The sequence below is a fragment of the Ictidomys tridecemlineatus genome, chromosome 4 (genome assembly GCF_052094955.1).
Source record: "Ictidomys tridecemlineatus isolate mIctTri1 chromosome 4, mIctTri1.hap1, whole genome shotgun sequence".
In the NCBI taxonomy this organism is placed as follows: Eukaryota; Metazoa; Chordata; class Mammalia; order Rodentia; family Sciuridae; genus Ictidomys; species Ictidomys tridecemlineatus.
This window is the reverse complement of record NC_135480.1, coordinates 209,680,436-209,707,281: the sequence shown is the minus strand read 5'-3', so window position 1 is coordinate 209,707,281 and position 26,846 is coordinate 209,680,436. Positions and strand designations below refer to the sequence as shown.

Sequence of the window (26,846 nt, the reverse complement as noted above, 5' to 3'; positions counted from 1 at the left end):
TCTTAGTTTTTTTTTTGGGGGGGGGAGTAGAGGGGATTGAACTCAAGGTCACTCAACTACTGAGCCACATCCCCAGCCCTATTTTATAGTTTATTTAAAGACAGGGTCTCACTGAATCACTTAGAACCTCTCTTTTGCTGAGGCTGGCTGTGAACTCGCAATCCTCCTGCCTCAGCCTCTCAAGCCTCTTCCCTCGTCTCTTGACTGGGTCGCAAACTGGATCAGGATCTTTGCTGTGTGTCCAGTCCGAGAGGTGAATCTCTGAGAACTAGGGCACAAGATTCACCTGTATATGCATTTCTGTGAAGAGGAAGCCAGTTTGAGAGGAGGAATCTGACAGGATGGGAAGAGGGACAGCCCCACCCGCACAGAGTCATGCCTACTCAGTGCCTACTGAGCCCTGACTGTACATCCCTGCCTACATGGCCAAGGGCAGAGGATAGGCCTTCATCTGAAGTCCAGCTGCTGGGGAGCTGCCTTCACATTAGGACTGGGGAGATGTGGCTGTCATCATCAGGCCTGGCTGCCAGACAAAGAAGTTGACTAGAGCCAGGCCTCTGTCCCTGATCTGGGGGAGCCCCAAGGCCCTCCCAGAGAACAGCGAGACACCACTGGATCTTCTGTCCAGCCTCGTGCCCATGCCAGCTCCCACACCATCGTCCACATTGTCGTACTGGCCTCCTCCCCCACAAATCCCTCCTCTCTGACATCTCCAACTCCCACTCTCGGGAAGGACATCTTCCCAACATCCCCCTTCCCAGGCACCTGCTCCACCTGGGACACTCTAGGGACTGGGCGCAGCAGGGAAGCCAGGTACCTTGGACCACGTCACGCAGGCTTCACTCTGAGGAAACACAAGCAGCATGAAGGGACAGAGAGCTATAGGGACAGGCAGGTATTCAACAGATCTGCACCTTCTCAGCACACCACCCCTTCCAAGGTGGAGCCTGTTCCCTCTGCTTGAATGGGACTGCACTTGATGTCTTTTTTCTTTCTTTCTTTTTTTTTTTTAATGAGATCGAACCCAGAGGTGCTTTCTACTGAGACACACCCTTAGCCCTTTTCATTTTTTTGAGACAGGGCCTCACTTAATTGCTAAGGCTGGCCTCAAACTTGCAATCCTCCTGCCTCCTCCACCTTCCAAGTGGCTGGGATTACAGGCGTGCACCACCGCATCTGCTCTTTTTTCTTTTTTGAGCTGGTCTCTCTCTGTTACCCAGGCTGTCCTTAAGCTCCTGGGCTCTAGAGGCCCTGCCTCAGTATCCTGACTAGCCAGGATTACAGGCACATGAGAGCGCATCTGGCTTAAACAATTCTCTGGTGACAAACAAAAATGTTGCAAAATTTTATGTTCAACAGAGGAAATTTCACCTTCTTGGTTTGTTTCTTTGTTTGTATCAGGGATTGAACCCAGGGGCACTTAACCCCTGAGCCACATCGCCACCCCTTTGTAGTTTTTATTTTGAGATAGGGTCTATGTTGTTGAGGCTGGACTATCAACATGCCATCCTCCTGCTTCAGCCTCCCAGCCACTGTAATCCCAGCAGCTCAGGAGGCTGAGACAGGAGGATCACCCCTCTGGGATCACAGGACCACACTCAGTTTATGCAGTTTCTCTGATGTTTGCTTGGGGTCTGTCCTGAATGCAAGGGCTGCAGGGGCTTAAGGGGTGAGGGTACCTTATACTAAGCAGTCCCTAAGGGCCAGGGAGGTCTTCAGTGCCCTTCACCCAGTTTTCCCCAATGGTTGCATCTCACACACACAGGACAGTAGGAAATGCAGGAATGTAGCAGAGCTATGGATGCAGCTCAGGGACAGAGCACTTGCCTAGCATGCAAAAAGCCCTGGGTTCCATAAGACAAAAGCAAAAGAAAGAGCCTTCAGGAATGTGACGTGGGTGTGGTGCTCCAAGTCATTGCAGGGTGCCTTCGAGGTGCAGGACTGTCCCCATCACAGACCTCCCCTTCTTATTCACACCCCTACTACAAGCCCAGCCCACTCTCAAGAGGCAATTGGCTCTTGAAAGACTGCCCCATCTTCACTCCACAGATGGGCACTTGCAATAAACAAGGTGCTGAGATTGGTCACTACCCAGACGGGAGCAGTTTTTGGGGAGCACACAGGTGGTAGGAACGGGAGCCAAGTGTGCACAGCTGTCTGAGGGCTGGAGCTTGGGGGCCTTGTGGGAACTGGAGTCCACACTTGGAGTGGAGACCACTCTGGGGTGCCCAGGAACCCCCTCGTGCCCCCGCCCGGCCCCTCACCAGGGCTGAGACAGCCCAGGGGCTGGGAGGCATGGGGAGCTCTCACAGCTGCTGGGGGCTCCTGCTCAGGCCTCCTTGAGATACATGGTTTCCCTGGAGCCATGTTTGAGGGCACTGCAGGGACTGTCGACAGAGCTGTGCTCGAGAATGTCCTTGTAGAAGAGATGCCACCAGGAGAGGGTCCCAAGGAATTCCTGGAGAGCAAGGAAATGGACTAAAGACCAGTAGGGTCCTTGACATACATAATGGAAAATAATTTCAGTTCATGTCAGTCAGAGGCACAGACAGAGATAATTCATCCAGAAAAGCAGAAGCACACTCAGGGGAGAATGTGGGCCATCTCAAGAGTGAGGCAGCTGGGCACGGTGGCGCACGCCTGTAATCCCAGCAGCTCAGGAGGCTGAGGCAGGAGGATGGAGAGTTCACAGCCAGCCTCAACAAAAACAAGGTGCTAAGCAACTCGGTGAGACTCTGTCTCTATAGCTATTTATTTATTTATTTATGCTGGGGATTGAACCCAGGGCCTTGTGCGTGCAAGGCAAGCACTCTACCAATTGAGCTATGTCCCCAGCAAGACCCTGTCTCTAACTAGAATACAAAATAGGGCTGGGAATGCGGCTCAGCTCAGTGAGTGAGTGCCCCTGAGTTCAATCCCTGGTACCCCCACCCCCAAAAAAGGATGAGACATGTTTTGGGGGTTCCTAGCTCTTCTTTTAGAGGAAACTTGATGAGAGATGGGTATGAGAATATATGTAGGGATGATGTCAATCTGGTCATTCTCAGAGGCCTTAGGCTGACCTGGTCCCCCTTGTCTGATCAATAGATAACACTGGAAAGTCCCCTACACTGTAGGTTTCTCAAATTATCTCTAATTAACAGCACACACGGTAATTATCATACCTGAGTGAATTTACCATTACCTTTAAGACTTACAGATTTCCCTAAAATTTGGGAGTGACAGTCCTGGAAAAACATGTGGAACTTTAATTTAAAACTATATTTCTGATGGCCGGTGGCACATGCCTATAATCCCAGTGGCCATGAGCTGAGGCAGGAGTATCTGGACTTCAAAGCCAGCCTCAGCCAAACTGATGTGCCAAGTAACCCAGTGAGACCCTGTCTCTCAATAAAATACAAAATAGGGCTGGGGATGTGGCTCAGTGGCCAAGTGCCCCTGGGTTCCATCCCTGGTACCAAAAAACTCCAAAACCAAACAAACAAAAAAAATTTTCTTATTTTATGTCTTCTTTTTACCTACATCTTTATGTCTTCTATCCTACCTCATCCTCTCTTCCCAGACATCAGTCCCTTATTCTTTTATAAAATTATATTTATTTATTTACTTTTGAGGCTGGGAATGGAACAAGGGCCTAGCACACACTGAGCATGAGCTTCTCCACTGAGTCAGTCCCAGCCTCAAGTTTTTGTTCTTAAGAACTGACAAAGGGGGGCTGGGGATGTGGCTCAAGCGGTAGCGCGCTCGCCTGGCATGCGTGCGGCCCAGGTTCAAAACTCAGCACCACATACAAACAAAAAAATGTTGTGTCCGCCAAAAAAACACTAAAAATAAACATTAAAAAATTCTCCCTCTCTCTCTCTCTCTCTCAAAAAAAAAAAAAAAAAAAAAAAAACATAACAATTAAAAAAAAAAACTGACAAAGGGGGGCTGCGGTTGTGGCTTACTGGTAGAGCGCTCGTCTCGCTCGTGACAGACCCTGGGTTCCATCCTCAGCACCACATAAAAATAAACAAAATAAAGATATTGCGTCCATGTATAACTAAAAAAAATATTTTAAAAAAAGAACTCAGCAGTAGAGCGCTTACTTGTCACCTGTGAGGCCCTGAGTTCCATCCTCAGCACCTCATAAAAATATATAAATAAAATGAAGATATTGTGTCCAACTACAACTAAAAAATAAATATTTAAGAAAAAAAGAACTGATGAAGGGAGAAGGTCTGTCTTTTTAAACATGTTTCTGCTGGTGCATTACAATCCCATAACAGTGGGATTCACTGTAACATATTCACACATGCACACAATATAATGTGGTCGGTAGCATCCCTACTAAGCAGGTCCATCTTCCTTGGCTGCTTCAGGCTGATAAGGGACAATGACTCTGCCTAGCCATGGATGGGGAATCTTGTCCTGACAAAGGAAGGTCGGGTTTTGCTGGTTTTAGAAGCATTCTTTGGTAGCCTACAAAAGAAGGCATAGGCATGAAAGATATTCGTAAATGAAAATAAAGAAGCTTTCTATGCAAAGTGCAATGGCTAAGAAAATAAGAGCCTTTTCCCACCCAGTTGTTCAGAAGACCAGGTGGGTAGGACGGCATTAAAACTTAAGGCAGAATCAGACTTCCTGTTGAGCACCAAGGTCTTGTCATGCAGGACACATATTCCCAGGGCTATCGGGACAGGAGCACAACAGTCCACCTTGATTGCACAGTCTCCTCCCTGTGCTGCAGTTAATATACCCAGGGCCACTTGGCTTGAGAAGATGGCCTTTCTCATGTTTTAACCAGGAGATGCTAGCACTGTGTCTGGAGGGCCTTCTGTGTACACCGGCTAACAGACCTGGTGTGCCTCATCACATCTTCAAGCCCGACTTAGGGAATGACAGGAGAAGCCAGAATATTGCACCAGGGAAAGGCAGATGGTGCCCCTTGGAGTGGCAAGTTTGGGAAGTCAGCTGGACCCTCTACAGTCAACCCAGTGTCTTTGTGCCCCAGGACATCCCGCACACCTTCCCATCCAGCTGGGAGGTAACCAGGGTCAAAGGCCGGTAGCACACAGCCACTGGGTGCCATTTGGGGATGGAAAGCAGTCCTGCCTGCCACCGCCAGTTGGTGGGGAACCAGCATCAACCATCGTCTCTGGGTGGAGCTGTGTAACTGCAATTTTCTGCAGGGGATCATCCCATTCTACACATGGAATTGCTCCAAGGATCAAGAGAGTGATTTCTATTCCCGACAGGGTGATGCCTTTTGGCTGAGTTGCCCCACAAGGATGTTAGCCAAATGCTTTTATCCCACATTTCAAGATAACCTTTCAGGTATCCATCATTATCACCTTTTATCCCAGATGTCTTGGGAATTTGAGAAAAATATGGCCCAGTATAATGCCACATCTGAGCATTAGTCTCAGTAAGAGAGAAATCTTTTCCATGGCCCTTTCCTAAGGTCTCATGGACAAGACACTGGACAGGACCCTGGGAATCATCAGATCCAGTGTGAGCCTTGAAGTGGTAGTTTCATTTTGTTGCTTTCTCATGAGTTCTTGGAGAGTGATCCAAACATGCTCCTGCAAGGGCCACTTGGCTTGAGAAGATGGCCTTTCTCATGGACGCATCAGGCCACTCAGATGTCCTGGATGAGGCATTCTCATTAATATCTCTGATATATTGTAGGGCCCAGTCAAGGAGAGTTAGTTTCTCCCTGGGAGACTGATGTAAGGGTCAGGAGGCAAACTAGTGGATGAGCCTGAGTTCAACTAGACATGGTGCAGTTATAAAAACTATATGCAAGGCCAAAAACCAATTTGAAGGCATAAAGAGCCAGATTCGCTGATACTTGATGATATGCTGTGAGCCCCAAAGTAACTAGAAAGTAGATCATAGAAGCACCAAAAAGCCACTGAGTGGTATACAAAAACAGGCTTATCCTGAATTCTCGTTTCTCTTGAACAATACTTTTATATCTTCTAACAGCTCAGAATAATATTGATTGCAAGCCCTGTAGGAATCTTGAGATGGATTCCAGGTCTCATAAGAAGCTTGTTTCAAATGTCAAATATTTTCTCTGATATAAGGAGTCTGATTTATAATGGGGTAGGGAGGGGAGCATGGGAGGAATAGAGGAACTCTAGATAGGGCAGAAGGGTGGGAGGAGAAGGGAGGGGGCAGGGGGTTAGAAATGATGGTGGAATGTGATGAACATCATTATCCAAAGTACATGTATGAAGACACAAATTGATGTGAATATACTTTATATGTAACTAGAGATATGAAAATGTGCTCTATATGCATAATATGAATTGTAATGCATTCCGCTGTCATATATTTAAAAAATCAATTAAAAAAAAAAGAAGAAGAGGGGCTGGGATTGTGGCTCAGTGGTAGAGCACTCGCCTAGCATGGGCGGGACCCAGGTTCGATCCTCAGCACCACATAAAAATAAAGGCATTGTGTTGTGTCCATCTACACCTAAAAAATAAATAAATAAATATTTAAAAAAGAAGAAAATGAAGTTTATTTCTACAGTGTCTGAAGGAACAGGTTTAATTCTAAGTGCATGAACCCACAAACTGTGTCCCTGTGATTTAACAGCCGTCGGGTGCCAAGGAGAACCAGAGAGGGACCCTTTTGTTTTAGAAGAAACTGATCCAAAGGGAGTCCTTTCTCCAGACATTGGGTAAGACGCAGTCACCAGGTCGTACTTATTTATTTTTTTTGGTTCTGGAGATTGAACCCAGGGGTGCTTTGTCACCAATCTGCATCCCTCCCCTTTTTACTTTGGAGACAGTCTCACTAAGTTTCCCAGACTGGCCTGAAACTTTTCATCCTCCTACCTCAGCCTCCTGAGTTGCTGGGACCCTAGGTGTGGCCACTGTGCCCTGTGTAGGTTGTACTTTTGATACACGGGTTGATTCATCAGGAGCCAGGGTTGTTGCCGTATTCTAATAAAGCTCTTTAACTGGGTCCAAATTAATGACACATTTAATGGTTTCCTGTGTCTTAGGTTCAGCAATAGGATCTGAGCTCAGGAAAATCTGCAAGGCGTCTCATCAGGGCTCAGCTGGAGAGGCCTCAGGAGCAATTCTGGTTCTCAGCAGAGCAGCAGGTAGTGAATGAAGCCAGGGCTCTGAAGGCCTTCTAACCCCACTGTTTAGAAAAATAACTCACGGGGGTCTCGGGTGGCCCAGGCTTTGAGGACTCCCAGTGCTGCTCCCTGTCTTCTGCCACATGTAGGGCAAACAGCTTCCCCAACTGGCAAACACCCAGGGCTGAGGCAGATAGCAGCAAGTCCATGAGCTTTTGAAAGGCCTTTTGCTATTTTCCTGTCCAATATAGGGGCTCATAATCAGCCCCTTGTGTGACTTCATAGAGTGGCTCAGCTGCAAGTCTAAAGCTGGGAATCTGCAAAACCCAGGCATCCCCAGGAGGGCTCTCAGCTGCCTTTTGGTCTGAGGTAGTCTTTTTTTTAAAAGGATTCTTTTCTCACAGGGGTAAGATTTCATTTCCCTGGAGCTGGGTCGTGGCCCAAACATTTTGCCCTTTGTTGGGAGATCTGAGCCCTTCTGTGGAGACACTCCATATCCTGGGGCTCCCAGGAAGTGAAGAGGTCTGAGTGTTATTACCAGAGTACTGTTTGGTGGGGATGCAGATAAGGAGATCATCTGTGTATTGGAGCAGAACCCCATTTTTAAGAGTTAGAAATCTTGATTCCTTTGCTAAAACATTTCCAACCCAGTGGGGATGCCTCTCAGTCCCGGAGGCGGCACGGGCACAGTATGCCAGGCAGTTTCCATGACAACAGGATCAGTCCATTCCAAAGGAAATGGCGGTTGTGAGTCAGGATGCCGAAGAAAGATCATCTGAGATCAAGAGCAGTGAGCCAGGCAGATCACTGGGTCTCTGAGTAAAGACCATGGACAGGTTAGGAACTACAGGGTGCAGTGCGATTGCAGCCTTGTTAACTGCCCCCAAATCTTGGACTAACCCATAATCCCTACTTGTTTTTGACACAGAAAGGATGGGGGTGTAACGTGGGGATTGGCATGAACTAGAAGACCATATTGAGATTTAGAGATGAGAGGCTTAAGTCCTGGGCGGGTCTCTGTTTAGGATATTGCCATTTATGGGTATAAACTGGGGTTCAAGGAAACAGAAGCAAGCTGGGTGTTAACTGCTTTTCCTGGAATTTTAGGTCCCCAGACTTGAGGATCTGCTTAAAATAAACACCATCAGATCTGTTTCCCTCATCTGTTGGCCTTGCTACTAATGTAGCTACCAAACAAGGAGGCTGGCTGTCTTGGTGCTACACAGAGGGGCACCCGGAGAAGCTGGAAAACCTCTTCCCAGCAAAGGTGAGGGGCATACTGTAAGAACTTAAGGCTTGAGTGAAACTAGTTCTCCAGATCTCCAGGTGAAGACACTGTAAATTGCTGGGCCTCATGGGGGCCATCAACACCAGTCACAACCCAAGTTTGATTATAAAGGGGTCCAGGAGGACTGGGGTTGTGGCTCAGTGGTAGAGCACATAAAAATAAATAAGTAAACTAGAAGTATTGTGTTCATTGACAGCATAGATAGATAGATAGATAGATAGATAGATAGATAGATAGATAGAAAGGGGTCCAGGAGTTTCAAGCAGAGAATTGAGCCTGTGTGTCCAAAAGGAAGTTAACATGTCTACTGCATTTCCAGAGTCACCTGGGACTCTTCTGCCATGATGTCAGTTGACCAAAGAGTGCTTTGAGAGGCTCAGGCAGCCTTGGTCTGCCAGGGCAACCATAATGGAAGCAGAGGGCCTCCCCTCACTTTGGAAAGAAAGCGATCTCATCTTCAGTGATTTCCCTTTTTGCAGAGGGGCATAACCCAGGTGTGGCTGGACCTCACTTGGAGCTGTCTGCTCCGAGGACCATACTTTTGCAGCAGTACCAATTTCCAGGTCTCAAGTTACTTCCCTTTTCCTGGTAAGGAGCCTCTGGGTATCTCTGAAGTCCAAGTCCTAGAACCCCAAGCTAGGGCACCTAGGCTACTTCTCCAGTCTTCATGCATCCCTTCTGAGCTTTTATTTTTTATTTTATTTTTTGAGGTACTGACAATTGAACCGGGGTGCTTTACCACTGAGCCACATCCCTGGCCCTGTTTATTTTTTGAGTCATGGTCTTCCTAAGTTGCCAGGCTGGCCTGGAACTTGCAATCCTCCTGCCTCAGCCTCCCGAATCAATGGGAGTCCAGGCAAGGTCAACACACAGCTCATAAGTCCTTTTCTACTTTGTCTCCCTATTATTGAAAACTCCAGAGGCCAAATTTTTTAAGTTGATTAGTTTGAAGTTCCATCACCTGTTTGTGTCTGAAGTTTTCTTTTACTATCAGGAGCTGATTCGCTGATCAAGTTTGTCCCTAACATTTGTCCCTCACTTGAGTATCAATATCAGTACATTTCTGAAAGGTTTCAGTTAAGTGAGTTAAATGCCCCCTAAACAGAGCAGGATCTCCACCTTGTCTCAGTGTCCCCCTGACCTCCTCATGACTACGTGGTCCACTCAGGCTGGTCCCTAGTTTCCTGCCCCCACTCTGTTTCTGACAACCCAGTGGACTCTGGACTCTGGCTGGGGACAGCATCCTTTCCCACAGGCTGCTCACTTGCCTTGCTGCTGTCCGTTCATGGGTCTTTCCCTCAGGAGGGAGCAGGTGGAAAGATGACTGGAATGTCCGCCCCCATGGATGACGCACAACGTCAGGGCCTGGAGCTCCTCCAGGAATCCATCAGGGTCCTCCAGAAAGCACCTGTGCCAGTCAGTCATGGAAAAGGGTCATGTCCCACCCAGCACCTCCAGGAGAAGGCCATGTTGGCAGGCTTAGAAGCTGGGTCAGGAGGGGCCTCACTGCCCTGCAGGGCTAGTTCCTGGTAACAAGACTGAGGAGCAGATAGTGGGAGGGGAAGGGGTGGAGAAGAGGGAGAGGGAGGCTCAGAATTTTGTCCAGGGCTTTCAAACTAAGGCTCTGGGATGCTGCTGGTCCTGCATTCTGAGCAATGGGTGCTCGAGGAAGCTGTTGGGAGCACCTAAAAATGAATCCTCCATGGTCTGAAAATGACACCTTACAAGCCCTGTGATTTCAGATTTTGATACAGGGTCATAAAGGCTTGAATATGTGGGATCTCTGTCCATTTTTATTTCCCTTTACAGAATGAATCAAGTTGATGTGTTAAATCTGAGTCCCATTTTTAGGCCATATTTCTCCACTGCCTAACACATATGAAGGCAAAGCTGAACCACAGAAGGAAATCAACTCCTTAAGCCCTCTGCCTTAAAATTATACCATTACTTACTATGCTCCATGGGGTAAATTCTCAGCGACAGAGGCTGAATTACCCATAATCTTGTAATTTGCACACTACAAGAGTTTTTTTCCTTGCATTTTTTTTCTGAAAAGATACAGGAAAAAGGAAAGGATAACTTATGTCCACAAACTGGGTTTGGGGACCAGACAATTTTTGTCTATCCCATATTCCAGGATCCAAAAGGCTTAAACCTTTAAAGCAGAATTAGATAATAGTAACCTGCCTCACTGCTGCCACCTACTGGCAGACATTGAAACCATCAAAGTGGAAATTTGGTTCCAGGTGACACTGGGGGTTTGAAAGTTACTGACAGGCACCTGCAGTCCCAGCAGCTCAGGATGCTGAAGCAGGAGGATCCCAGTTCAAAGCCAGCCTTGGCAATTTAAAGAGGCCTTAAGCAACTTAGTGAGACATTGACTTAAAAATTTTTTTAGGGCTGGGGTTGTGGCTCTTCGGTAGAACACTCACCTCGCACATGAGAGGCCCTGGGTTCGATCCTCAGCACCACATAAATAAATAAAATAGAGATACTGTGTTCAATTACAACTAAAAAATAAATATTTAAAAAGAATTTTTAAAGGAAGGAGAGCTGGGCATGGTGGTGCATGCTATAATCCCAGCAGCTCAGGAGGGCTGAGGTAGGAGGATCACAGGTTTGAAGTCGGCCTCAGCAATTTAGCGAGGCTGTAAGCAACCTAGTGAGACCCTATCTCAAAATAAAATAAAAATAAAAAGGGCTGGGGATGTGGCTCAGTGGTTGAGCCTTGGGTTCAATCCCTGTTACAGGACTGGATTACATAAAGGGAAGATCAGAGGTCAGTAATGTAGGAGATCTAGATTACAGGTATGGGAAAGAGCAGGCAATGCAAAGTGAATTCTTACAAAACCCTGTTATGATCTTTATGCATGGGTGGAAGAACCAATCATCCATAAATAAATAGCAAAAGGAGGTCCAGCAGAAGAAGGAGAATGGGAGAGGGGAGGGAAAAGGCGGGGGATCAGGAACTGAATCGAATTCCATGCATGTACGAGTTTATCGGGATGAATCCAGCTACGTGTGACTATAAAGCTCTAATAAAAAACAGGCTTGGGGACTGGAGCTGGGGCTCAGTGGCAGAGCACTTGCCTAGCATGTGTGAAGCCCTGGGTTTAATCCTCGGCAACACATAAAAATAACAAAATAAAGGTCTTGTGTCCATTTACAACTAAAAAAAAAATAGTCTGGGATGTGTGTGCTCTGTGGCTGAGCAACTCCTGGGTTCAATTCGATGCCTGATTTTTAAAAATAAATAAATAAACACCACAGGCGGAGAGAATATCCTGAGATCTTAAATAATCCAGGTGTGCTTGAATTTGTAATTCTTTTGTGTGAGAACTTATGATCCTTAAAACAACGCCGACACACAGACCTTGTAGCCCTTAGGAATATCTAAAGGCTTTCCAGGATGGGGTGGTCAGGTAAGATTCAGTAAAAACTGACTTACAGCAGATGCCTCTTCATGGCCAGGTCTGATGCAAAACAAACCACGTCAGTACTGCCACTGCGCTCCCTGAGGTGGGGCTGCCAGTAAGGTGTGGGTCTGTCTTGACTAAGGTGGTCAAGGAGGACATTTTCTTTTAGAAATATATATATTTACATATAATATGTGTGTGTGCATGCATGTGTGTGTGGGTGGTGTATATATACACACAGGTACACAAACATCAGGGATGAAAACTGCAACAGGATCAGGCGTGGTGGCACACGCCTGTAATCTCATCAGTTTGGGAGGCTGAGGCAGGAGGATCACAACTTCAAAGCCAGCCTCAGCAAATTAGTGAGACCCTATCTCAAAATGAAACATAAAAAGGGCTGGAGATGTGGCTTAAGCATGGTTAAGTGTCCCTGGGTTCAAACCTCAGTACCAAAAACAAACAAGCAAAACTTGGGCAAATATTGTGCAAAGAGAAGGTGAAAATTCACATGACTATCAGCATGATTTAGCAAAGCAGGGTTTGAGAATGCTTCCTCATTACCAGTAGCAGCTCGGGACAGACCAGTTTAATTGGAGCATGAAACACATGATTGTGCGTATCACAGAAGTACCTCAAGAGTACCATGAGAATCCACCTTCAGAACTATCACAGCAGAAGCCTAAAGAGACTGGCAGTGAAAGTTGGGCTTGCATGTGGTGAATATCGGGGTTCACTCCCCTTGTTATCACCCCAAAAGTCATACCCCCACAGGATCTTGGCTGAACCCTGTTCTGAAGAATCTAGGCAGTCCTGGAAACAGGCAGTCCAATCCCTCATATTCACCTTCTGGAGGAGCAGACTTCCCTGTGACCAGGAGCAGGGCGTGTCAGGCCAAAGGCGTTTCATGAACAAACACATCTTTTAAGGGGAACAAAGGGCTTTGGCTGAGGAAAAGTGGGAGAGAGAGAGGGAGGGAGAAATGTCACCTATTTAAGTCTTACAGCACCTAGGATTAAAAGTGACTTTTTCCTTTGGTCTCAAAAGGATCTGAGAAGTGACACAAATTTTACATTCCAGTTGGACTGAGATAGCAGGCCTTCCAAGGACAGAGAGCTGAGAAACCCAACAGGTGAATAAGAGGGAAGAAACCAGGGAAGAGTGCCAAAGACCACTGAGCCTTTCAGTTTTAGAGTTCAAACAGTCCTATCAGGTCCCAAGGATGGCATCAACCTTACCTAACTGCCACTTGAATCTACAGTTCAGGGATTTCCCATCACAAAAAAAGGGAGCCATGACCAGTGCAGTACATAGAGCTTCTTCTGGGCAGCCTTTAAAGTAAAGGGGGGCTGGGTAGGGGCTCAGGGGCCGTTTGCCTGGTATGGGAGAGGCCCTGGGTTCCATCCTCAGCACCGCATATAAACAAACAAAATAAAGCCCATTGACAACTAAAAAAAAAAATATTTTAAAAAAAGAAAGAAAGTAAAGGGAGCGAGGCTGGGGACACAGCTCAGTTGGTGGAGGGCTTGCCTGGCAGGCTCAAGGCCCTGGGTTCAGTCCCCAGCACTACGGGGCGGGGGGAGTAAAGGGAGCAGAGGGAGAACTCTAAGGACAGGAGTTCACACCAGACACTTCCCACAGGATCCACGTCCACAGGCACCAGAGACACAGACGAGGATCTATTTAGGAAACAAATACACATTCCAGGGGGAACGCACTGAGAGAGTGTTTTGGGAATCCAGCTCTTTTAGAGCAAACCTGGTGAAAAGCGGGTGTGAGAGGTGTGTAGGGATGTGGTCTCCACCATCTACTTCATAGCAAACGTGCGACCTCCCATAGACTATAGCTTTCTGAAAGTGACATCTCTTGGCAGAACCTATTTACCGGCGCGCCGAAGAACACTGACAAGGTGATTACCACGAGTGACTTCCCACTGACTTGGAAGGGACAGGCCTGGAAGAGTATCCCAAACCGTTTTGGTACCAGGGATTGGACCCAGGGTGGCTTAACTACTGAGCCACATTCCCAGGGCTTTCAAGTTTGATTTCGAGACAGGGTCCCTAAGTTGCCGAGGCTGGCTCTTCCTCGCGGTCCTCCTGCCTCAGCCTCCGGAGAGGCAGGATGACAGGCCCAGCAAGTATGCAGAACTTTACGCCAAAATCTTTCCTTGTCCTTCCTCCGTCTCTCCTTTTCACCTGTTCCTTTTACGCCTTCTATCCTACTTCAGGAAGAGACCAGCGGAAACTAGAAGATGGCCCCGGGAAGGGAGGGTCCCCAGCGCAGATGCCACCCGGCCCAGCGCCGGGCAGGAGGCGCGCGAGGCGGACTGGGCGGGAGGACGCGCGGCAGGGTGCTCGGGTTCCACGGCTGCCAGATCGTGCAGGGCCCTGCCGGGCGCTCCGCCATGACCTGGTGACTCGGCTCCCCGTCTCGGGCCTGGCTGCTTGCCGACGGCAGCAACGGAAGCCCGGATCAAGTCCTGGAGCCGCAGACAGAGACTCACCGACGAGGGCCGGCGCAACCGCAGTGACTTGAGGCTACAGCTCAGGCGCGGGCAACCTCACGCAGGCGCCGTACGAGGGCTAGGGCCCGCTGGGAGCCGCGAGGGGCGCGCGCGCGCAGTGGGACTAGCTGGGTAAGACGCATGCGGAATGGCCGGCGGAAGGCGCGGCGCGTGCGCACTTTGGAACAGGAGGATGGGCGGGGTGCGGACGGCTCCGCTATGGCGGTTTATTTTGCCTCTCGGACTCGGGCTTCCTGACACCGCCGGCGAACGGGAGCTTGCGGGCCGGCGCGGTCGCCATGTACCCGCCGCCGGCGTCGGCGCCTCACCGGGACTTCATCTCGGTGACCCTGAGCGTCGGCGAGAGCTACGACAACAGCAAGAGCCGGCGGCGGCGCTCATGTTGGAGAGTGAGTCGGGGCGGGCCGTCGGCGGGTTGCGCGGCGCTCGACCGCCTGCAGGGCGGCGGGCCGTCGGCGCTGGGCCTGGGGTCCTTCTGGCCTGGCCGCAGGCCGGTCCGCGGCGGGTCACCCTGCTTCCAGATGGTGTCGCTTCCCCCGGGACGGGAACGGGTCCTGCGCCCTTCTGTTTCCTGCTGGGGCGTTCACGGTGATCTTGGCCGGAGAGGCATCGATGCACCGCATCGATTATAGGAGTCTTTCACCAGTGCCCATGCAACTGGATCCGAGTGTCCTTGTCGTTGTTATTCTCATTGCACACGTGTTACATGTGTTACATCACATGTAATGTAAACCTTGCTGATGGGGAACTTCTCTGCCCTGGAAACAACGTCGACTGGCCACTGAGTCTTTCTGAATTGCTCACTGAATCCGTGACAGTGGAGGAGATTCTCAATTGTCGCTCTTCACTAAGAAATGTCATTCTTTGTCCCTTCCTTAGAAATGGAAGCAGCTGTCGAGATTACAGCAGAATATGATTATCTTTCTCTTGGCCTTTCTGATTCTCTGTGGATTCCTGTCCTACATCCATATGGCAGACCAGTGGAAAGGTATCAGAAGCACCAGGGGTGCTAGAGGATACTTGTCAGAGGGCAGATACAACCTTGCAGTACACAGCTCCAGCAGGTATATGTAGCAGCATATTTGCAAGAAATGCAGAGGAGAGAAGTGGAGCCAGCTGTGATCAGTTGTTTGGAGCACAGATGTCCATATGCTGGCTGGCTGCTCTCTAGGAATCTGCTGTCAACACTGCTGTCTCCACCCTCTGTCTCCTGGTCATTCAGTCTTGATAATTGCATTAGTTTCCTAGCACTTGTTACTGAGTGTTTGGAAAGACCAGCAGATTTCTGTAAGGCAGTGGAGAATCACTTTTGAGCTTCTCTAAGATTGTTGCTCCTGGCTGCAGAGCTTCTGGAGATTGCTCAAATACATTGCCTGTTTGCCACCATGTTGTGCTATTAAGGTAAAGTGTGTTGGGGTTTTGTGCTGTGCATAAGGATACACACTGTCAATTGCTTTGAAAAAGATTTTATTTCCTGTGGCTGTTCTCAAATTGAGTGACTTCTTGGAGGTCTCACTCTTCTCCTGAAACAAATAACACCTGTCTAGACATTTCTTGCTGAGCAATTTAAGTCTCTGTCCTTGGGGGATAGTTGAAAAACAGGACTCTCTCCTGCAGCTCTGAGTGGCAAGCCCACAGAAGAGCTGAAGATGATGCCAGAAGTCCCTGGATTGAAGCCAGCAAACCCTCCTGTCTTACCAGCACCTCAGAAGGCAGACGCCAGCCCAGCGTTTTCCAAGATGTTGCCTCAGGTACTTCCAGTAAACACTAGATGGAGTTTAGCTGGGCTCCGTTTAGCATTCCAAGACAGTAGCCGCTGTGTCAAGCAGACTAAGAAGAAACACTGTCCCTGCCAGTCTCTGCATTTTCATCTAACATTCATTCCTTGCTGGTTGCATAAGAGTTGGGGAAAGAGAGAGGTGTACTCTTCTTCCATTTTCTTTGAAACCTGCTGGGGCTGGCTCTTGTACTAGGTGCAGGTTACACAGCGATGAGGGAAAGAGGCTGATGAAGAGGCAAGTGAGAAGCCAGCAACAAACAGGACCAGGCAGGTGGCCTGTGTGCAGGTCCTGTGTGCAGAGGAGCAGGAGGTATGGTGTGGCCTATGTGCAGAGGAGCAGGAGGTATGGTGTGGCCTGTGTGCAGAGGAGCAGGAGGTATGGTGTGGCCTGTGTGCAGAGGAGCAGGAGGTATGGTGTGGCCTGTGTGCAGAGGAGCAGGAGGTATGGTGTGGCCTGTGTGCAGAGGAGCAGGAGGTATGGTGTGGCCTGTGTGCAGAGGAGCAGGAGGTATGGTGTGGCCTGTGTGCAGAGGAGCAGGAGATATGGAAACAGAGGTGGTGCCATTATTGAGGGCAGCCTCTCTGAGGACGTGGCCCCAAGAGTCCAGCTGAAGGCTGAGAAGCCCATTTCTGGTTGGGGTGAACAGAGCAGGCCTGGAAAAGTAAAACTACCTGAGCAAGAGTTCAGATTCCCAGAGGGCCAGGCCAGGGAGCAGAAAATTGGGTCTGCCTGGATGAGGGTGGCACTAGAGCTTTTTTTTTTTTTTAGTTATAGATGGACACATACCTTTATTTTTATGTAGTGCTGAGGATTGAACTCAGTGCCTCATGCATGCCAGGCAAGTGCTCTACCTCTGAGCCACAATCCCAGCCCCTAGAGCTTTCTCTTGATGTGCCCAGGATGATCTCAACAGAGAGCCACGTCCATGATGTTGGCTGTGAACACTGGTGGCCCAGTGGAGACACAATGTTAGGTACTCAGGGAAGGTAGAATGGAGACCTGAGCTTTGCTTACCATGGGCACCCTTGCAGTGAAGGAAGGCTCCATGGGAGTAGGTGTGAGATAGGGAGGGAGTAAGGGTCCCCAGGCAGAGGGGCCAGTGGAGTGCTGATCAGGAAGCAGTCTGGGGATAGTTAGGCCCTATATTTGGTACTGCTTTGTTAGTAGTCCCTGGGAGCATTCAGTAGATGGACTGTGTCAGGATCACGGGGCAAGGGAAGTAGATGTGGCAATTTCCCAGGTAGAGATGGTGTGTGTTGTGTGTTATGTAGGAGTCGGGGAAGGACCAAGCCAAGCCCTGGGGCATCCATGCTAAGAAACTTGGAGTGAGGGAACAGGGCAGAGAAAGTGGAGTCCAGGGATGGGCCAGAGGCAGGAAGAGGACCTGCAAAATGACTTGTGGGTGAGAGGCTTAGAATGGAGAAGTACGAGACCTGAGCCCCTTGAGAGCTAGGGCAGGCACCCATGGCAGTATAGCTGCTGTGCTCTTAGGTATCGGTTACTGTTATCCACATGTCCATGACTGGGCCTACCAGACGTGGCTGGGCTCAGGTGCTTCTCCATGGGCACTGTTCTAGACTGCAGGTGGAGGTTTCACATCCCTTCAGGGTGTCATGTGGACAGAGACCAAAAGCCCTTGCTGAGAGCAGCCTTAGGGAGCTTCCTCCCAAGGATTAGCTCTGGGCTAGGAGGTTAAGGCCAGACAGCTGCCCACTGTGTTGGCCCTTTACTGTAGATGGGGGGCATTGTGGGTTTTTTTAACCTAAATATGTAAGTTGTTATAATTACTAGATGCTCCGTGGAGGTGGTGGCAAGTACAGAAAAGCAGGGGGATGCCTACCACCTGCACTGGCCAGCCCCCGTCCTTCTGTAAACAGTGGTGCTGTGGTCAGACCACACAGTGGGGCAGGTGGTGAGGGACAAGACAGGCCTCATGGGATGGTTGTGCCTCTGGCCAGTTGGGGGCCTGCTCTGTTGGATGGGAGGGTTGGTGTGTGCAGGCTGCATCTGCATGGTGCAGCTGCCACGCGGAGTCACGTGACTGCGTGAGGATGTGCTACACTGCTCTGGGGTTTTCTGGAAGCCTGCATCTGGTGTCCAGCAGGGGCTGGGGCAGCACGCAGCGAATGTTCTGGGTCTCTCTTGCATGGACTTGGGGGACATGCTGCCCTCAGAAGCCTGTGAATCTCTCCTTTAGCCTCTGGCTCTTCCTGGAAAATCTGGCAGTGAGGGGCTTGGTTTCTGCCACACCTTTTTCTGTTAATCTGTATGCTGTGACTGATCTCAAACATTATAGATGCTTAGGAAGGAAAACTGAAACATTGAAAAAGGTATAAAAGGGGAAAACCAAACACTCATTGCCACTCTACCCAGAGAAGTGTTTGAAAGATTTAGTGTATTTATTTTAAAGGTTTTATTTAGGTGGATGTGTGTGCACAATTAGGTCAGTTGTCTGTGGATTTGTGTCCTGGATACTCTGTGCATATCATGAGAGTGTCCCCTTTACAGGTTTTTATAGCTGGGTTTTCTTTTCTTTCTTTTTTTGAAGGGATTGGGTACTGGGGATTGAATCAAGGGGGCGCTTAACCATTCAGCCCAGCCCCAGTCCTTTTTGATTTTGAGACAGGGTCATGCTTAGTTGCTGAGGCTGACCTCCCAAGTAGTTGGAGTTACAGGTGTGTGCCCTCGTGCCTGGCTGTAGCTGGGGTTTCCTTGGCATAGATATAGCATGATTCAATAAATTGTTTATCTACTGAGAATCCCTTCATCACATATAAATTAAGCCAAGTGGTATTCGGTGCCTGCTGCTGTGGAAACATGGAGGATGGAGCTGGAAGATCCACCAAGCCTGTGGCCAGGGCTGCCTCAGTGTGGAGGAGCAGAGGGTCACCCTGTGTTGTTTGGATCCTGTGCTGTGTGAGGACACAGTATCCTTCAGTCTTCCCAGGACGGGTAGCAGGCAGTGGGGAGCAGAGTGGCGCCATTGGGTCTTCCATCCAGAGTCATGGTCCTTGCCACGCTTGCTCTTCTAGGACTGTGACACTGAACTGTTCCACCAGGGTTCTCAAGTCTTTGTCCAGGCCTGTACTAGCAAGTTGGCCTTGTCACCAGGCTCCTAAGCAGGTCATCTCCCAAGCCTGCAATGTGCTTAAAAATCAAAATCACCCCCTGAGGTTGAGTGGACCCACCAGTCCCCCTCCTCTCCGGAGTGGGTGTGCCCTTGGGGGACCCTGGCATGCCTAGAAGTGTAGCCCATAGGCAGTCTCACCTGACTCTGATTTTTGTCCAGCGGCCTCGAAAGCATTTCCGACGGGGGCCTCCCCACCTGCAGATCAGAGCCCCCAACACGGACTCCAAGGCTGGGACACAGGATGACACTAAGGAGCGGGCAGCAGCCCCGGGGGATGCTCATCAGGAAGAGAACACACAGCGGACCGTCATCAGGTACCAAGGGTGAGAGTGTGAGGTGGGCCTGGACTTGCAGAGGGCAGGCAGCCTGGTGGGGTGTGGTCTGTTCACACCCTGCTCCCAGAAAGGCCCAGCCCTGAGCGCTCTGCACACAGTGAGTGGGAGCTCAACCAGGTGGGCTGGCCCGAGCAGGTCGTCTGAGCCTCTAGAGCTGAACCCAAAGACAGGGCCAGAGGCCTGGGCTCAGGAACCCAGGCAGACAGTCCACAGGGACACGTGTACTTGAGGGAAAACCATATCCCATGGAAGTTCTTAATCATGTTGCATGAATAAAAGGAGGTTTGCTTTCAGAGTCAGAGCATTTGAACTTGTGTTCCCAAGTCATGGGCACTCAGTGGAATCAAGAGGCCTTTAGCTAATCTGGAACCAGTTCAGCTGAGGTCATTAAGTGACTGTTTGGGAGACTATTTGGGCTGAGTGCAGGGCACATGCCTGTAATCCTGTCTGCTCGGGAGGCTGAGGCCAGAGGATCATGAGTTCAAAGCCAGTCTTGCAACTTAGCAAGGCACTAAGCAACTCAGTGAGACCCTGTCTCTAGATAAAAAAAATACAAAAAAGTGCTGTGGATGTGGCTTAGTGGTTAAGTGCCCCTGGGTTCAATCCCCTGTAACAACAACTAAAGACTATTTGAGCCAGTCCTCAGCCCCCGTGTTGCGTGGCAAACCTTTTGCCTATTCCTATGTGTTGCCCATCAGGCCAAACCCCAGAAAGGGACATTGGGTTACTGTGTATCTTGTGAGTAGGGAAAATGCCAGTGTAGGTGACCAGCCCTTCATCCCATGTCCATCTCGCTTTGACTCAGTGTGGATGATAAATTATGTGATCACTCGCCTTAGGAGCCCTCACCTCTGGCCTCCCTTTCCCTTGCAGCACCCTTTCTCACAGTCCCCTGCTGGCCTCAGTACCACTCCGTGCTCTCTAACCCCAGGTTCTCCCCTTGCTTAGAGCAGCCCAGGTGTCTTGTCCACATTCAGGTGACCGTGACCATGACTGTGATCCTGACTAGACGGCCTGGAGCACATCAGGACCAACTAGTTGTTTTCCTATTGCTCTGTGGCCGTGTACCCCCCCAGAGATAGGACTCTCTGGATATGGGTCTTGTGTGGTGTGAGGGTGTGGGGTGTGGTGGACGTGCACCCTTGGTCTGGCTGACTGCTTTCCCTTCCCTGAAGCTGGCGGGGTGCAGTGATCGAGCCCGAGCAGGGCACTGGACTCCCTTTGAGAAGAGCAGAGGCCCCTGCCAAGCCTTCCCCACTGGTTACCAGGATGCAGAAAGAACCGGGTAAGGCCCCACTTGCCCTTGCCTCTCCTGAGCCTGTATCCAAGAAGCTGGTGGTTGGTGCTCTCTGCATCCATGCTGTGGCCTCCTGCCTGACGGACCCAGGGAGCTTGCCCTTCAGTATCCACAGCCAGCTGAGGTTCTTGGGCCCACATGCTTTTCTCAGCCCTGGTAACAACCCATGGCTTCTTGGTGGCCCTGGCCCCCTGGTCTGAGCACTAGGCAGCAGGAGTGGAGCTGTATCTGGGAGGTTTGCTTTCACTGCCTGGGCCAGGCTGTGCCCTGGTGTAACACAGACAGCATTGTGCTTGATGTGGTCGCTGGGGTCTTAGCACCGTCTGTGGAGGGCCACTTGTCACTGCCTCTGCACTCACTGTGCCCTTTGAGGTAAGTGCCTGCACATGCCCATCCAATAGACAGGGAGACTAAGGCCTGGGTCACTCACTGCCAGGCCCACACGTGGGTCCCTGCTCTGCTTCTGCTGCCAAAGCCTCCAGGTGCAGGAGGATAAGGAGCCCCAAGCTGCAGCTGTAGAAGGAGCTCAGTCTGTGGGAGGAAGCACCGTGACACCAGAGGCCAGAGACTGAGGGCCTGGGGCGGTGCCCATGTCTCACAGCAGCAGGAGATGCTGTGTACCTGTGGAGGGCTACCCAGCCTCAGTGCCACAGGGCCCTGTCCTGGGGCTTCCAAAGCTAGTGTGGCTGAATGGGGCGAGTTTGGGGTAGGTTACCCTGTGTCCACATCCCTGCTGCACACTACTAGACCCAGCCTCTGCACCTGTCTGCTGCCTCAGAGGGCTGGTTTGGATGGGTGCAGTGGTCATACCTGCGATCCCAGCTGCTCAGGAGGTTGACGATCACCTTTGAGGCCAGCCTGGCAACCCAGTGAGACCCTGTCTCAAAAAATAAGAAAAGCTGGGGATGTAGCTCAGTGGTAGAGTGCCCCTCACCCCCTGCACCACAAAAGGGGGACCTTGTCCCAGTGGGCTGTGGGAGTGTTGCCCTCACAAGCCTTGAATAGAGGCCCCTGTGCCACAGTGGACAGCCAGCTCCACAGGGGCTGAATGCCTGGTGTAGTTGTGTGACCTCTGGAGTTCTCATCTGCTTGATAGGCTATGTCTGCCTGAAGGGCACCCCCATGGCCTCTCTGACTCCTGGCCTGGGCTTTTTTTTTTTTCCGGTGTTGGGGATTGAACCCAGGGATACTCTACTGGTGAGCTACATCCCAGACCTTTCTATTTTTCATTCTGAAACAGGGACTTTCTATGTTGCTGAGGCTGGCCTTGAACTTACAGTCCTGCCTCAGCCTCCTGCCTCAGTCTTTGGGATCATAGTTGTGTGCCCAACATTCCTGGCCCTGGCCAGTGTCCCTCCTGCTCCACTTACCTGGGCCCATTGCTGGGCTCTGCCTGGAGGGCTTCCCGCTTGTGCCCTGACAGCAGCACCAGAACCATATCCCCACGGCCGTGTTCTCTTCTAGCACTCCTAAACGAGCGCCAGGAAGGGGTGATCGAGGCCTTTCGACATGCGTGGAAGGGGTACCGCCAGTTTGCTTGGGGCCACGACGAGCTCAGGCCTGTGTCCAGGTCCTTCAGTGAGTGGTTCGGCCTGGGCCTCACTCTGATCGACGCCCTGGACACCATGTGGATTTTGGGTCTGAAGCAAGGTAATGGCTCATTTCTGGAGCAGGGCCAAGCTGTTCTGTGTGATACCTGGGAAAGCCGTGCTGGGCTTACCCTCCTCCTGGGCACAGGGGTGGGTGTGTGGCACAGTTGGGGCCTATTTGTGTGTCCAGCCTCCCAGGCCCACTCAGGAGCTGTCCCCTGGCCTCCTAGAGGATGTCCAGGAGGTATGTCCAGTCTGCTGTGGCACTGTACTATGATGGGGCTGTCAGAGGGCCCTGTAGGCCTGAGGTGGACCTGCCCTGGGCTGTTCTCTTGGTGGTGCCACCTCCGTCCAAGTGACCTGCTTAGTTGGCAGCATTGCTGTCATCATGTCCAGTCCTGGGGAATGTTTGCAGTTGCTGGGCCACTTGATGGGCCTGAAAGTTCATGACCTTGGCGCTGGCCCTGGAACCCTGCAGGATGAGTCTCCCCAGCAGGCTTAGGAGATGGATTGCAGGAGAATGACATACCTGTGACTTCACTCTGTGGTGTCACAGAATTTGAAGAAGCCAGAACGTGGGTGTCACAGAAGTTAAACTTTAAGAAAGACGTGGATGTGAACCTGTTTGAGAGTACCATCCGCATCCTGGGCGGACTCCTGAGCACCTACCACCTGTCCGGGGACGGGCTTTTCCTGAGGAAGGCTGTGAGTGTCTGCTGGTCCTGCCTTGAAGGGCAGATAGCTGAGTGGTGCTGCCTGGCGCTGCCTTGCCCGGTAGGGGGGGATCATGCTCAGCTCGTGTATGCTGATGTGCATTGGGTATACCAAGCGCCACGCTGCCTCTTGCCTGGATGACCATGGGTGGCACCTTAGAGTTCTGAGCATGGAAGAGGCTCTGACCTGAGCCCGGTTGTCTGCTTGCTTTTATGTCAGAAAGATTTTGGCAATCGGCTAATGCCAGCCTTCATGACGCCCTCCAAGATTCCATACTCCGATGTGAACATCGGCACTGGAGTTGCCCACCCACCCCAGTGGACCTCAGACAGCACAGTGTCCGAGGTGACGAGCATTCAGTTGGAGTTCCGCGAGCTCTCTCGTCTCACAGGGGTCAAGAAGTTCCAGGTAGGACTGGGTTCCTGCTGAAGCTAACCCTTCCTCATCGCTGGTGCAGTCGGGTGCGTGTTGATCTCTCTTCTTGGGATTTTTGACCTCTGAGGAGGCGCTCCTGCATCGTGAGTTGAAGGGGCTGGAGGACCGCCTACAGCAAACCCGCTCTCCCCTGTGCTGCAGGAGGCCGCGGAGGAGGTGACAAGGCACGTTCACCAACTGTCTGGGAAGAAGGATGGGCTGGTGCCCATGTTCATCAACACACACAGCGGCTCCTTCACCCACCTGGGTGTATTCACCTTGGGCGCCAGGGCCGACAGCTACTACGAGTACCTGCTGAAGCAGTGGATCCAGGGAGGGAAGCAGGAGACACAGTGAGGCCTGCTTCTGCTGCCTTTGATGTGGGACCCCAACCCACCCTCCCCGTCCTTGGGCAGGAGCCGCAGCGCCTCAGGCATGGCCTGGCTCCTGTGTGTGTGCTTCCCTGTCATGGCCTTCATAGGAGTGAGGGGCTGGGCTCTTGAGCAAGGCCCACACCTTGCTAGCACCCAGCTGGGCAGGAGCTCAGGGCCTGTATGTGGGCCTGGGTTGTGTGCAACATCTGGTCCCTAGGCAGTGACCTGCCTGGTCCTGTGACCCTGGCGGAGGCCAGGGGGAGCTGACTTGTGGTGTCCACAGGTTGCTGGAGGACTACCTTGCAGCCATTGAGGGGATAAAAACACACCTGGTGAGGCACTCGGAGCCCAACAAGCTCACCTTCATAGGGGAGCTCACCCACGACCGCTTCAGTGCCAAGATGGTGAGTCTCGAGGGCTGTGGGCCTTAGGGAGGCTCCTGTTTCTTTGTGGTCTCGAAGCCCCTGAGTGCATGTCAGGAGGAACAGGGGAACCCTGGCCAGGGGAACAAGGGACATGGGCTGTGGTCACAGGCGGACCCTTTCTCCTGACCTGGCCTTCCCCATGGCAGTCCCAGGGCCAGCCCCCAGAGCCCTGCCTCAGGTGCCTGACCTGCGGCAGGTCCAGAGGTGCCTGTAGGCAGGCTGGAGGGGCCTGTGATGCCTGGGTCACCTGCCCTTGGGAGGAGCCTGTGCTGCAGCTTTTCTCCTGGACACTGCATCCATCCCTGCAGTTCTGCCCAGGAGGAGGGTTGCTCAGGCTGCCTGTCTGCAGCTCTCCCTCCGGGGAACTGGAGGCTAGTGTGCTGGGGTCCAGCTGTGAGGAGACGCTCTGGTTCCAGGACCACCTCGTGTGCTTCCTGCCAGGGACGCTAGCTCTGGGCGTCCACCACGGCTTGCCTGCTGACCACATGGAGCTGGCCCGGGCACTCATGGAAACCTGTTACCAGATGAACCGACAAATGGAGACAGGCCTAAGCCCTGAGATCGTGCACTTCAACCTTTACCCTCCTACAGACAATCTGGACGTGAAGGTCAAGGTAAGCCTGGGTCTGGGCTGTGCTTGAGAGTGTTGGGGGTGAGTTGGGCACAGGGCTGCCACCCTGAGCCGCTGCTCTCCTCCCAGCCAGCTGACAGGCACAACCTGCTGCGGCCCGAGACCGTCGAGAGCCTGTTCTACCTGTACCGTACCACAGGAGACCGCAAGTACCAGGACTGGGGCTGGGAGATCCTGCAGAGCTTCAACAAGTACACACGGGTGAGCCCCCAGCTGCCCTCGCACCACAGGTCAATTGGCTGAGGACTGGCAGTGCCCCAGGATAGTGGTGGCAAGGTGGGGCCAGCTCTGGGGGCCTGGAGGTGACCCTGCCAGCTCTGTCCGACCCAGCTGGCACAGCTGCCCGCTGAGCTCTGGCACGGAGACCTGTTGTGCGTGGAGGGCTGGGTGCTCTGGAACTCTGTCTCTTGGGCCACGCCTTCCTGGGAAGGGCCCCTGCTGCACTCCCAAGAGTGTGGCCCATTGTTTGAGAGGCACTTGCTGCAGTGACCAGGGCGCTGCCCACCCTGTGGTTGCAAGATGCTTGGCGTCCTGTCTTACAGATGGCCCCAGTTCAGGGAAGGTCATGCCCTGCCCAGGCCCAGCAACCACCACTATGGATCCAGAGGCAGACATAGCCCCACCCTGACACCTGGCTCTGTGTGTTGTCCCCTGGCCTGGGGCCCAAGACTTCAGCTGTCCCAGCTTCCAGCCAGCTGCCCCTGCCCTTTGCCCAGTTGTACCTGAAGCACTGGCCCTGGAGACCCTGTGCCCTCGTCCGTCCTTGCTGAAGTCCCTCAGCCCAGGTGCTGGAGAGAGAGTTTCTATTGTAGGCACTCAGAAGCTGCTGGCATTTTCCAGGGGTCCCTAGTAGAAGCACAGCTGACTTTGGGGGGCTGTTGCTGAGGCACTCTCCAGCCCAAGCCTGCACTGGGTTTGTGGGGACCGTGGGAGGGCCCAGCCCATGGGAGGGCCCAGCCCATGTCTCAGAGGCCTTGCCTCTCCTACAGGTCCCCTCAGGTGGCTATACATCCATCAACAATGTCCAGAACCCCCACAAGCCTGAGCCTAGGGACAAGATGGAGAGCTTTTTCCTGGGGGAGACCCTGAAGTACCTCTATCTGCTGTTTTCCGACGACCAGAACCTGCTCAGCCTGGACACCTATGTGTTCAACACAGAAGCGCACCCCTTGCCCATCTGGGCCCTCTCCTAGGGCGGCTCCGGGCTGGGATAGCTGAGGGGGTAGTGTGGCCTCGCCGAGCCTGGCATGTGTCACGGGGCCCAGTGGTACTGGGCAGCTGCCAAGTGCCAATGCTCCTGCCCCAGCTCTGGGCTCTCCTGGTCTCTTGCTTCAAATTAGGGTGGTGTGAGGAACAAGAGCCCCATGTGAGCTGGTGTGGGGTTCAGGTGACCAGTTCACCAAGCACCTTTGGCCTTCATCCTCAAGAAAATCAAATCACGACTCCTGACTCATGTCCCTGATGTCCCAGCAGACTGGCTTTCAGGGAGCTTCCTGATGGCCCTGGGCCCTCTGGTCCCCTTCTGAGGCTGCTGAATCGTGTTCAGAGAGGAGCTGGAGGAGCCCGCCAGGCAGCTCTGCTCCAGCTGGTGGCCTGGGATGTGCCCTGGCCCATGGTCTGGAGGAGCCTCTGTGGCCTGGCAGGCCATGGCTTGGGGCCTCCCCGGGGGCCAGCCTTTCTTGGAGTGGGTGTTTACACATTGGACTCAGGGATCCTGTCTGCCTGGAGGGGCTTGCTGCGGCTGGGTGGCCGGTTCTTCCTGCTCCCAGGCCTCTGGATGGAAAGGGACTTCTCAGTTGAGATAAAACCCACTTGCTACCAGTGTGGCAGCTCCTGTGTGTGGAAGG

General features: G+C 51.8%; 1 protein-coding gene and 1 long non-coding RNA gene across 4 annotated transcripts; one reads left to right on the top strand and one right to left on the bottom strand.

The window, feature by feature from the left end:
* Nucleotides 1-6,487: 6,487 nt before the first annotated feature.
* LOC144377430 (uncharacterized) lies at nucleotides 6,488-14,423 on the bottom strand. The gene is made up of 2 exons (XR_013438443.1): nucleotides 14,289-14,423; nucleotides 6,488-9,777 (listed from the first exon to the last, which is right to left on the bottom strand). It is a non-coding gene; the product is annotated as an uncharacterized LOC144377430 (long non-coding RNA).
* Nucleotides 14,422-26,820, top strand: Man1b1 (mannosidase alpha class 1B member 1). 3 transcript variants are annotated; one of them, XR_005734221.2, is made up of 13 exons: nucleotides 14,422-14,698; nucleotides 15,927-16,060; nucleotides 19,380-19,534; nucleotides 20,731-20,840; nucleotides 22,317-22,502; nucleotides 22,998-23,146; nucleotides 23,375-23,563; nucleotides 23,732-23,922; nucleotides 24,227-24,347; nucleotides 24,785-24,982; nucleotides 25,069-25,200; nucleotides 25,542-25,784; nucleotides 25,989-26,029. XR_005734221.2 is itself a non-coding variant. In XM_005336899.5 (13 exons), exons 1-13 carry the CDS (start codon nucleotides 14,588-14,590, stop codon nucleotides 26,190-26,192), a joined length of 1,989 nt encoding a protein of 662 aa, XP_005336956.1. In that variant the 5' UTR covers nucleotides 14,470-14,587; the 3' UTR covers nucleotides 26,193-26,820. The 3 variants fall into 3 exon arrangements, 2 of the variants coding, with proteins under 2 accessions (XP_021589995.2, XP_005336956.1); XM_005336899.5 differs by lacking the exon at nucleotides 25,542-25,784 and adding an exon at nucleotides 15,189-15,297 and having other exon boundaries at nucleotides 14,470-14,698; nucleotides 25,989-26,820; XM_021734320.3 differs by lacking the exon at nucleotides 25,542-25,784 and having other exon boundaries at nucleotides 25,989-26,820.
* The last annotated feature ends 26 nt before the right edge of the window (nucleotides 26,821-26,846 follow it).